General features: G+C 40.9%; 1 protein-coding gene across 1 annotated transcript in view; it reads right to left on the bottom strand.

Annotated features, from left to right (window-relative positions):
* GNS (glucosamine (N-acetyl)-6-sulfatase) overlaps window positions 1-12,978 on the bottom strand; it is a 230,871-nt gene that overhangs the window by 92,308 nt on the left and 125,585 nt on the right. Inside the window, exons 5-8 of the mRNA XM_086919043.1 lie at window positions 12,571-12,669; window positions 11,002-11,169; window positions 4,849-4,931; window positions 1,472-1,590 (exon numbers count right to left, since the gene is read on the bottom strand). Coding sequence (XP_086775169.1) covers window positions 1,472-1,590; window positions 4,849-4,931; window positions 11,002-11,169; window positions 12,571-12,669 — 469 coding nt within the window. The remainder of the gene's footprint in view (window positions 1-1,471; window positions 1,591-4,848; window positions 4,932-11,001; window positions 11,170-12,570; window positions 12,670-12,978) is intronic.

Below are 12,978 nucleotides of genomic sequence, written 5' to 3'. Positions count from 1 at the left end.
ACACACACATCCACTCCACTTACTCTCACCACACATAGTCCTTCACATAACAGTGCTCCTTTGTAGCTCGAGAGTCGCAGCACGCCCCTTTTCGTAGAGAACTGGGATGACCCCGATGATGAAGCATGTCACCGTGAGGAAACTCCGGTGAGTGAGGGGAAAACAAGAAATAAAAATTCTTTTCTTTCTGAACGGCTATACCCACACACTGCTGGTAGATAGCCCACACACAAGACAGGTCCCTGAACCCAGATTCTGGCTTCATTTCTTGCATCTCCCTGGAATGGTCATACAGTGGTAATTCACAGATCTACTTCAGCTGTGGAAATTTCACACAGGAGGCTGTCTTGCAGACTAAACCTTATTCACAATTTCAAGAGCCAGATTCTGCATTCCAGCCCACTATCTTCCAGATTGCCTCCTGAACTCATCCATTATGGTCGTTTGAGTCTGTCACAAGATTCCATGGACATTTGAGAGAAGCCAAAGGCCCATCAAATGGCAATCCTACCCTTTTCAATTGAAGAGGTTCTGCACTTGGTGCATTCAGAAAAACGACTCAACAAACTGCCAGGAAGAGCTTCCTTCTCTTATACAGCCTATTAGTCTTACAACTTCCATATCCAAAGATAGAGAAATACCAACTGCAAACATTTATTGATAGTAATGTGACCTTCTAAAACTGCACCTCAATGGACAGTGTTCAACAACAAAGCCGCCCCTTTATGAGATGCTGGTTTTAGAGACAGAATCAGTGCATAATTATGGTGGAGACTCACTTTCAGTATTCTGATGCATCACAAAAGGATAATTAAGAAAAAAACAAATGCAGTATTAATTTTTTTTAAATGAAGTGGTTTCAAATGCAGGTCTTCTGCTCCATCAACCCAGCAGGGAGGCAATTCATCTTCCCAGCCACATAGAACTTCACAAAAAGACTGAACTACCGATGCAATATTGCATCTCTTCTGTATGTGAAGCATCGTGAAATGCAGTTATTTGTACAATGAATGTGCTGGGCTTTGTATGGTTTTTGGCTATGAAGGAGCGCTGGACCGATGCTGCAACAAACACTGCAACTGTTCTTTGTGTTAGAGAAGCATGCACTGCTGTTGCTGCCCCTGCACCACACCTCCTGTTCATTAAAGAAGCCTGGTAAATATGTTTCATTTTACAAAATCAAAAATGATTGGTATTGGTAATGGTATCCTAATACTGATGTAGTGGACATATATTCCAAAATAATCCCTGTGTTTATGTGAGTAATCTAATGAACAAAGAAAGCATCAAGTGCAATATGTGATCAAACTAATTTCCTCACCCATTATAGTCTGCATACAGCGTCCAACTTTAGGCCTGTGTCAGGGCGTTGACAAGGAATTAATGTAATCGGAAAGGCTTGCGGTGGTAACATGAACATATTATTGCACATTTCAATTTTCAAACAGCGTCAACTATTTCTTATGTTTACCGGTGTGAAATCCATTATCAGAGGTGTAGAAAATAAAAGTATTTTCGAGCTCCTCGCGTGCATCTAAATCCTTCACCAGTTTCTCTACCAGGTCGTCCACAGAGAGTAAGGTCTGCCATCTGTGCATCATGGGAGAAAAGATGCAACCATTATAAAAAAAAATCTTATAAACCTTGCCAATAGGAGGGTTCATCAGGTCCTATAAAAGTATCAATGCTAGTCGTTCTATAAATACATAAACAAAGTAAAGGCAACACGTCAAACAATCTATCTCGTTTAAATGTAGTAATACAAAGGATTTTAGTCACATATATTTGTTGAAGATAGTAATGACTAAGACGCCAACTTTATTTGGAAAAACACAAGCACCAGCAAGAGCTCTTATATTGAGGACCTTTTCATTCACACACGGACAGCGAAATAGTGAAACTGACATGTACCCTGGAACTGAACAGAAGACCCACTGATCTCATTGAGATGTTTAGCTGGCAGGTCACAAAACTACAACATGGGGAGAACACCACTCTGCATTCAATGGGCTGATAGATAGCCACAGCGTAGACAAAACTCAAGACCAACTGACCACGCACACAAAGTTTAGTGCCAGAATGAAGTAGCAAAAAACAGTTTCTTTTTGGAGCCCTCAGTACTGGAAAACCCACAAACCTGCTGAAAATATTCTGCATACTGAGGCCTAGACGGGCATCCTTCAATGAAAGGTTAGTGAAGGATGGAAAGATGAGGACAACCCCACCCTAATATAGTAGCCAGACAAAACAGAATTATTATTATTTTTTCAAACGAACGGTCTGAATTACTAGGAACAAATACATTCTCACTAACAAACCCATGACCCATGGAAAACACTTGTAAGATTAGTGGAGGGTCACAAGAACGGACTCTCTATGCCACTGAGAAGGCCGACAACAAGCAGAGAAAAGTCTACTTTTCAAGACACCCAAATGCACCCAGAGGCCAAGGAGTTGACAAACTAAGAGCAACACAATACTCTGTAACATAACATAACGAAGGTTGTGAACTCTTACTAGTGGGAATAACCTTTAAAACACGACACATGGGTACAATTTGTTTTCAAATTACAACAAAAGGAAGATTATCGGAAAACAATCACAAAAGAAAGGTTATCAGAAAACAACGAATAAAAATCATCCGAGAAGAGCGTTTTATTATTTTTAAACATAAGCTTGATTGGCACTTAAAATAATTCGTAAAATGTTATGAAAAGGTTAGGGGAAATTGAATACAGGGCACTGCACTAAATGGATACAGTCATACCACACAGAGAATACCAAGTGCATCACTAGACCCATTCGTACATTGCATTCCTCGCAAATTAGTTGCATCTCTTCTTTTAAGATATATCTAACTTCACTCTCTGGGCTACAATACTGCTTTATTCTAACATGTTACAATTATCCAGACGAAACTCAGATTATTCCAGCGGTGGTTACTCCTCTTGAGCGTAGGAGTGTTGCCCCCGCCTGCAAGTTGCTGTAATTGAAATAGTCCCACTCCCGGCTCTTCAAAGGACTAGGGTCGACCTCGATGACGAGTTTGTACATGTGGAGGCAGGACGTGGCCTATATCGTTACTTGGCAACGATGGCAGCTAGCTGAAGTTCACTGCGCATGTCTGGTTGGACAGGTTACTGGCTATGTCCAACCTTACATGCGCACTTTGGGTCTCTTAAACCCATGCTCTATTCGGAAACCAGGAGAGAAATAGCACAGACCCTTGGAGTCCTTTAGAGCGCCGGGTTAACCTGCCCAAACAAATCCCAGTTGTTCTCATGCAGTTTACAAGTATAAAAGGCATGAGAACCAAGTCCTGATTGTTTGTGGTCAGGTTAGCCTGTCCCACGGGCCATATTTGACTAGACAGCGCGAGGGCAGGTTGATTAAAGAACCTGACCAATCACTGTGAGTGTTTGATTGGTTCAGATGCTCCGTCCATCACCACCCCCTTTTGTACCGCTTTGTTCGCCATAAGTTGGCAGGGTAAGCTCAGACGTGAGTCCCTTGCTCACTTTGCCACTGGATTCAAGCAAGCCGGGCTGAAGACGGCTGAAATGCTGGAAACCGGTCCTCGGAAGCTTGTTTCCGGTCCAGGGAAGACATGGCTTGGCAGTTCGGGCTGGACTATTCCCATGAGGCACATGGTCAGACTGATTTGCATACAGCCATGTCTGAACTGGGGTGGCAGAGTGGGCTAAAGAACGGTGATGGATTAAACCCAGATCTGTTGACTGGGTGTGAGTGTTTGATTGGTTCAGATGCTCCGTCCATCACCACCCCCTTTTGTACCGCCTTATTTTTAAGGCACACATTGGGATTGGTCATGTTTATTTAAGGGTGAGGCAATGATTATCCTTTTCACCTCACGCACAGCGCGAGTGACGGTGCTGTGCATGAGTGGAGTGCGTCACCGTAGTGGCATACTCCAAGGGGAAAGAGAGTGCATATGTGCAGCACACCAAATCTTGGATGTTAAGGGACTGCAGAGCAATTAAACTGCTCTTTAATTTTGATCCGGACTGTAAAAAGAACCCCGATTGAGAAGATAATATAGTCCCCCTTACCAGACAACCCCTACTCGCATGTGCTCCTCTTTGTGGTGTGCCACCCTATGCAGTGCCCTTTACAAATTCGCCCGGACTTAGAAGATGCTCCATCTCAGTGACATACCCACAGCGCCCCTCAAAATCCTTTCCCAACCCGAAGCTTGGCTTTCCAGAACAGAGAACTAGCTCCTGTCCTGAATACTTGGGTTCGTGCAAGACCGGTTTCTTGTTTAAATAATGAGACCAAGGTTTATTGTAACCCCCCTTTCCACCCACAGAATTATTACTCACCCAGGGAGATGTCGGTGATGTCTGTGAATCTCTCTCTCTAGGTTGTTTGCATTCTGTTTGAGCACACGCTAATCCAGGATTTCACAAACCTTCTCTCATTGTGACAGATTGCCCTCAAGAAACCCACATTTAATAGTGGCTTTGGTTTATTGCTGATTGATCTGGCCCAGTGAGAATGCCCATTCACAGCCTTCTGCCAAATCCACAGGGGTCACTCTCCAGGAACATTAGAAACCCTGCAGGAGGACCGTACTTTGAAATAAATTCTGAACTCGGTGTGGTCCTTCACTTTATTAGTGTACAGGTCGGTTATTCTACTGTAGCTCTGCATGCCTCACAGTTATAACCACTCCTAAAGTCTTCAAGAGTATTACAATAAGTAAGACCACATTTTGATGGTGTGCACAAGTTAAAAAAAGAAAATCTGAAGAAAGTCCAATGGGATAATACAAAAAATCATAACTTAAGTAAACTATTAAACTTTACTAGAATAACACATTTTTACCTTTTCCTGTAAGCATCGTCTAGAAAGTTAATTGAAGAATTTGCCATTGGGGTCTTGGCTTGCCGAATTAGCCAATGTTTGTCCTAGTGAAATAAAACAACAATTAAGCAAAACAAGAAGGACACATTTTATTTCCTTGTGTATTCCTAGCACTACAAACAAAAAGTTACGCATATAATGCATCTCATTCTACACAGTAAATGCTTAAACACAAAGTTATATTGCTTGCCTTCCATCTGTGACTTACTACAAATTTTCATGAAATAAGACAACTAGGGCCCGAGTGCTAGTTCCTATAACTAAAGTCATTTTTGGATCAGTTGATTTGCCAGTTTCTAGATCCGATAGCTCACAGGTGCATTATATGGAAGTTAGAGCTAAATGATCCTTTGAATCGCATCACCAATTTTATACTGAAGGTCACCTCACATATCTATGCAAGAATTTGGCTAGAATTATGCATTAGCAAGCTATAACTGAACCATCTTCTTAGTTCAAACTAAATTCAGGGTGGTCTGCAGATTATGATCTTGCTTGGAGCTATTACTCATAATCTTTGAGTACCACAGGTTTTAGCCGCGAGCTCGCGTGCTTCCAGTTGCGCTGCAGTGAGATTGGCTTTGGAGATCAGCTATATATGCAAGATTCTTTTATATTTGGTAAATATGCACAACACAATTTTCCCCTTAAGTGAACTCTGACATCTCTACAGAGATCCTTATTATTGGTATTTGATAAGCCTTTACCACAACAATTTCACCTCAAACCACCAGTCAGCATTTATTACATGTCAGGGGAAGGCTTGGGTATCCAAGAAGAGAGGATTCTTAAGGTTTTTTTCTTAAATTCTGTACACTCTGTTACTTTACTAAAGAAATCCATCATTGAACTTGTAGGTATCCCATTCTGGGACTATCCACAGTAAGATGGCATTTACATTCTTTTTCCACCCACCACAGCATACAGCCCATTTCAGCCATTAGATAACTGCACTGTGAGTGACAACGGTTTTCCCTTTCACATTGAGCACATTCACAGAGAAAGTAATTCACTTCAGTGCCAGGGATTATTGTAGCAATGTATCCTTTTTGAGACCAATAGAAAATGTTTGCTTTTAGCCAATTTTTAAATGTTCTAATTTTTCTGATTCATGGGGGGCAAACAGCTTCCCCCAAAAAGTTTTGCAAAAAACGTAACACAACAAAACACGTATTTACAAAACCAATAAACTGGCAGCCAAAACCAGATCTCTAGTTTTTGTCAATGCTCGATTTACTTCTTTTTTATTTTTAGGGTAGATTGCTTCTTCGACTTACCTGGAGGTTTATGGTGGTGCTTTGTAATTGAGCTTTAGTGTCAACAAGTAGAATCTACATTTTGCTAGACTAAAAACAGGTTCTTTACTTCCAAATCCCAGTTTCGGCTTTTTGATCCAAACAAAAAACAACCAGATGTAAATGTTTCATAACAATTTTAGGTTATAAAGCCGGTGGCAAGGTCACCACACTTTAATTTATACATGACGAGACCATAGCGAAAATATCAATGTCCAATCGTGTCACGGTCAGGCGAAAATTTTCACAAGGAAATTAGGGTAAGCAGTGCTTACACCAAAAGGAACCTTAAAGATTTCTAGAGGAGGAGAAGGAAAGGATGTAACAGTTATAGCCTGGCACTTGTCATATACAGATACTACTTTCAGCTAAAAAAAATGGAGAAGAAGCCAATATGGGCAAAAAAGAATAAAAATGGTGGCCAAGCTGATAAAGCATGTTACTCACTAACCCTATTGCGGTGAAATGATCATTACCAAATACACGGTCGTAAAGGTTAGAAAGTGTGGAGAAGTGTGGATCAATGATTAGAGCGGCAGACCCTGATGCAGAGGTCTAGCCCGGGATCAGGGTTCAATTCCCCGCCTCGGCGGGTCTTGGGCTCAAAAATTCCACGGACCTGATAATTCTCGCCTCGGTGCCTATTCCAATCATGGAGTCCCACTCTGCAACTCTGGGCAATAGCTTGCTAAATCTCCACAACGGCCCCCACAACGCTAAGGATGCCTGGCCTCCACCTTGGGGGTGCCCAGGGAAAAGCCAGGATGGGTTCCACAGCAGTATTCGTACAAGCGCCTTGAGACCCTTGCGGGTGAGTAGTGCGCTATACAAGTATCAATTTACATTTACATTTACAAAGTGATCCCAAAAACCATGCATCAGCTCAAACAGTGATACCAACACTATGGGCCTGATTAAGACTAAGTCGGTCCATTGGGCTGCTGAAGTTGCTGTGGCAGTCTACTTGCTGTATTGCGACTTTGGTGGGTGGACCGCTGCTACCGCCAGGGATTAGCTATCTTGCAGCGGTCCGAGGAAGTAATATGCTGGAGGTGCAGCTGCGCCACCACCAAGCATATTGCAAGTTTCCCCACCACCCTCCCTTTCATGGTGGTGAGCCCACCATGAAAAGAGTGGCGTTGAGGAAACTAAGGGGGCCCTAGTAGGGCCCCCTTGTCACCTCTGTGCATTGGGGCGGCATGCAGGGGGGCACATGGTGGGCCCTCCTGTATTTCTGCGCCCCCTGTTCCAGCACGGGAGCAGATGCATGACAATGTGCATTTTCTCCTGTACAGAACGTGCTTTTGTGCTCCCCGGCTCTCCTTTGAGCCTTAGATAGGCACCGCCGTAGCACGCACTGCCCGCCAGGATTCAACTCGTAATCCGGTGGGCGGTCTGACTACGAGTTTGGCAGTCTTCCTGCAGGGGCGGTGGCGTGGCGGCCCGCAGGAAGTCCGCTAAAGTCGTAATTAGGCCCTATATATAAATTCTACTTCGGAACCATAAAGACCATAGGTGCATCAATTTAAATAAGCAGTCAAAAAATATATGTATAACATCCCGATGGGGAAATATGGCCAAACTATATCTAAAATCTAGGTGGCATCATGAGTTTATCTGATGAGCCCTTAGCTTATGGTCTGTGTAAAGAAAAGTCAACCACATTTTTTACACAGACCATATATTTAAACTAAGCACTCATTCTACATGGTTCATGTAACTGAAGAAGGGGACATATATTTGAGGGGTAATCAGAAAAAAACATGATGTTGCATAAACTGTATATAAAGTTAGGGCGCATTTGGAATGAATGCCCCCATTGGGAAGTTATATATTTTGCACTACGTATTTAGATTGAGGTTTTATCTATACTGTTGTTGGGTCTCCCTGTAATGGATCCATGTATAGATCCTATTGCTTTTTGACACAAGGCTGACTCTATGTATATAATAAGGATGACATTCAAATGTGATCTGGTTGCTGCTCACCAAAATGAAATCTTTGAGGTTTAGATATTTATTGATGTATGACCTGCACGTATAGTTGTTATGACTAATGATTGCCGTAATTTATATGTATATGTTTACAGAATTGAGACAAGGAAGAACGACTTTAATATTATGTGTATTACATCCACTTTTTATACAGGATTGCTTTTATTATGAGAAGTTCTCATACTTAATTGAAAATACGTAGAAACATCAGGATTTCAATTAAACAAAATGACAAGCTTGCTCGGTATGCTCTTTCACTTACCGAGGATTAATGAATTGGTTAATATAGATGTGTTCGTTGTTTCCCACTATGAATGTAAATTAGAATGAGGGTTATGACTTATTTCTAGTATGAGATCGAGTTGGAGGCAGAGCACCTTTCACATTTGTTCCTGATGCCGCATATCCAATTTGCTGAAAGAATGGTCGGGATTCCAAACAGATGACTATATAGGTAAAATATTTCTATAGTGTTTTTAAGCAAGTAATTTGGTAGGCGTTTAGTGTAGATCTAGGGATCTAATCTGTGTTATTAATTTTTTTTATTAAACAGCTGTGAAGATGCTCAATTTGTTATATAGGAACGAAATTAGTTGGTTGCGGCTATGATGTTTGATATAATGAAGAATAAAGAAAGACGTTAATCTACAACTATGAAGTTACTGAAAACAGTGTGCCCTTCTCCAATTGGATGAATTAACTTTGTCTGCAGCAGCTTGCAGCTGTATTTCAAACAGCTGAATACAGGGAGAAGTAGCACCTGAGAACTTGCCCTACGTGAAGGACTAATCAGGGGCGCGCTGGGTTATCTTTCTCGCCACGGATGCTTCATTTGTATGCTTAAAATGAAATAAATCACGCATGTCTGTCGGTCACATCACAGACTTATGAACAAGGGACTGCACTGAACAGGGATGGCCTTTATAATCCCTTCCTTCACTCTTAAGCACCAGTGAAACAGCGAGCCACAACTCCAAGCTAAGGGTCACGAGCCTTGGGTACACTTTATTTCATCTGATGAAACACATCACAGTGATAATCCACTTGAGGTGTAAAGCAAACGAAGTTTTTGCATTTCAAGTAGATGAGTACAGTCGTAGCTACCAAGAGAAGACAAAACAATTATTGGTAATATACAGGATGTTCCCCCTCCCAAATTTTCATCGGACTTTCTGAGACTGAGCAGGTACAACAATTAGATAACTTGTGAGTGTGAGTCACATTAGAAAACATCTGAACATCCGAGGTAAATAAGGCCTGCAATTTGTTAATATTTCAACTATCTGCACTTTCAGGTGCTATGGAATTTTCTATTATTGATTACAGCTGAAAATAAAGTATTTAAACTCATTCCGCTCCTGTTGCCAACTATTTCACTGACACCTCAATTAGAAACTCATGAAATAGAACGTTATGTAGCTCTTAAACTGCCTTTGTGTTTAAAAACTGTAAAAATAATTACTGCAAGGGAATATATGCAGTTGTAACTAATAAAATGCCATGATTTTTCCTTGGCTGCAGTTTGTGCTTTATGTATCAATAAACCTCTAAATAAAGCATTTTGGGACGCTTCAATTGCAGAAAAATTGAAAAGACGTAACAGGTAAGAAAAGGACTGAATGGTCAACCAGACAAAGTAGAAGGTCTGCTGGAGCCTTCTTCACCTCAAGCTCTTAACAATTCAAAAAAATGTGCCAGGCATATGCCAGCACCTCAGTCTGGAAGGCAGTAGATACATGTAGCTGAAACAAACAAGGAAGGAGACAAAGACCCAGCTAGTCCTGTGCCCCTCATACTATGGACCTTACCACAAATGACTGGAAACACCCTTGCTGGAAATCCAAGTCCTCCTATATTTGAGTTTATGAACTTGGTGAAACAAAGTGCAGCAAATGGCTGCAAATGACCCTCAGCTGCATTATTGTGATTGTTAACTACAGCTATTAAATAGCATCCTTCCAATCTTGTATTGTGGTTGCATTTATATAGCGCTTCATACCCTCTAAGAGGCGCTGAAGCACATTTGCAGTTGGAAAGCAGGCTACTCTGTGGGAGTGCTATGGGTGGAAGTGTTACTGTCACACAGCCTACCTGGGCAGCGTTTTCATAAAGTGTGCGAGGACCACAACTGTGCTCTTGCCATGCTTTTGTCATTGACACTTTGAAGCAAAATGGAGTGAAAGACAGGATGTTTAAGCGCATGGATGAACAGAAAGTGTATGAGTGCACTGTGGCCAATGTGGGACGAGTTTTGGTGTGTTCTGTGTTTGGCACAATATTCAAAACAGTGTCAATTCTCTGAAAAACGTCAATTCCTCTATGGAAATACCACATCTTCCACATTACAGCCCAAGAAGACAGTTTCTCCCTCGCTCGCCACAGTACTTTCCGGTGTCACTTCACCCACTCTGCGTTCCCTGAGCTCTGCTTTTAGTGGACTAGTCATAGACAGTCTACTCTTTCCTAGACCTCTCATATCCATGGCTCAAAACACAGATCATCGCCACCTTGATCCAGCTAAAACCAATAGGTGCTGCGTACATCTTTGCAGCTACCAAGGCCAATTTCAATAGCCAGAATGCAGCTGTTTGTAGAGATTTTTGTTAGCAGTAGTACACACAAACTGTATTTATTGATAGTTACTGAACGTGAGATTATGTGTGTGCAATGCTCAAATTAGGAAATGTGGACGATGGATAGACTGCTATCAAACTAAATGTGTTTGTCACTTCCCATCCTTCTTTTAAGTGAAGTGGAACATGAAACACATCGACATTAGCTGTACCAAATGCAGAAACTCTCTTGAACGCAGTGGAGTATCTTACCTTTCCATGGACATTGAAGTTACTGGTCCGCGGAGCATCGACATCTAGAAAGCTCTTCTCATACTGTGGGGCAGCAGTCCATGGCGCGTGTGGGGCAGGAGTAGAGATCATCATAAAGAAGGGTTCATAGTTGGATTTGTAAGTCAGAAAATCTAAAGAAAAATTTGCCTGCAAAACATAAATAAAAAGAAACAGATATGTGGTGGGTATACATTTTTGGAGTTTTTGTTGGTTCCTTTCTCATACGAATAAATACATGCTGACTGCTCTGACATTACTACTACATTTCACCAAGGTTTAATGAGCAGACATCAACTTGATTATTTTTGTCTTCTAGCCATCTGCTTGAACTACTTGTTTCTACAAATATACGCTTTTCTGATCCTGCATAGGTACTCAATTCTCCTTCTAATTCAATTGGTCTCACAAAAGTCCAAAGATGTGCTCAGATCAGGCCAGTCCCTGGATGCAAACAATGCTGTTATATTCTCAGTAGACTCTGACACAGTTTTGTCCCAAAGTGAAGTCTGTTAATTCATGAGGATAGGAACAAAGCCATAAATGCTACAGTACTTGCCACTCAAAAGACAACAATTATTTTTTGGGATATTTTTGATTAATGTAGACATATCACACAATACGGAGTGCTAGAATATTGTGGTACATTTTTATCATACCTTAAATATTGCCACATAAATATCATATTTTCAGGATATGCTATCTATTTTACCATAATATTATTTCCACTTGCATTGTGTGTCAAAATACAGTTTTTTATATACACACCTTGTAATTGTAGAAAATACAATGATAAAATACATAACACATAGTAAAAATACTACATACATAGCCCTAAGTCTGGTCCTAATCCTTGTGGAATACTTACCTGATGGTATCATTGCACATGCTATTTTTCTTCAACATTATTAAAACCTAGACATTGGTATGGTACACACATTTGGACTACAATTAAGCAGAAAGTAGAACATACTATTTCACATTGTCTGTTATGTGCAACCAATAGTTCCATTTGGACACAAATTGCTTTTTTAAAACAAATACACTGTACAGTCAACCTAATAAAAATAAACCCTGCATAAACGATGGCAGATAGAAAATATATAGCGCCCTGTGCCCGCCTCCTACAGCCCTAGACGCTGTAACAGAGAGAGCCTGCTTGTAAATAATCATTAGATACTTACAGGCAAAGATGAGCCTGGCCCACATTACATAAATGTTCTTTGGAAAGTAAAGAATGAGGTAACAACAGCCCTTGAACATCGGTCCCTCAAACTCCTCAGTTCACTTTCACAAATTCTTCACAAGGATCTTGGTGGGCTTCTCGTAGCAAACTGTAACATCAGTAGCTTTACTTCTGCCAATCTAGAATGTGGCGTACATTGAATAACGCAGTTATTGGATAGTCCTCTAACGCATTGTAGCCAAAGGGTCACCTATACGCCGGAGTTATTAAAGATGTTTCATGCTTGAGATATTTGCATTTAATTTGTAAATATGCCCAATATGCCATTTGTAATACATACATTGTGCCTAAATAAAAGCTCTTACCAGTACATCAGTTAGGTAATCCACACTGTAGTTCCCACCAAACTGACGTGCTTTTCCATTCACAGAAAGTGTATAATTGTAGTACTTTGAGTTTTTCTCCTAAAGGAAGGATACAGAAAATTAAGTCCATCACTAGTGCAGATTTACAGATCCTATCAACCTAAACGCTGCTTGGCGTGTATTTGTATTAAGAATCCACAACTGAGGTACGATAGGTAACCACATTTTTATATTGTATCAATTTTTCCACTTAAATTAGCAGTACTCTGCATATCAATTATGAGTTATTGTCCATGCCTAGAGATCCATTAACACCTAATTTCCTGCATTTCCACGTAGATGCCTTAACAATGTAAGGCTAGATTTCAGAACCATTTTTTTTATGGTGGCCACATACAAAGAACTTCC

This window comes from Lissotriton vulgaris, chromosome 1_1, assembly GCF_964263255.1.
Source record: "Lissotriton vulgaris chromosome 1_1, aLisVul1.2, whole genome shotgun sequence".
Classification (NCBI taxonomy): domain Eukaryota; kingdom Metazoa; phylum Chordata; class Amphibia; order Caudata; family Salamandridae; genus Lissotriton; species Lissotriton vulgaris.
This window is presented reverse-complemented; position numbering and strand designations above follow the sequence as displayed.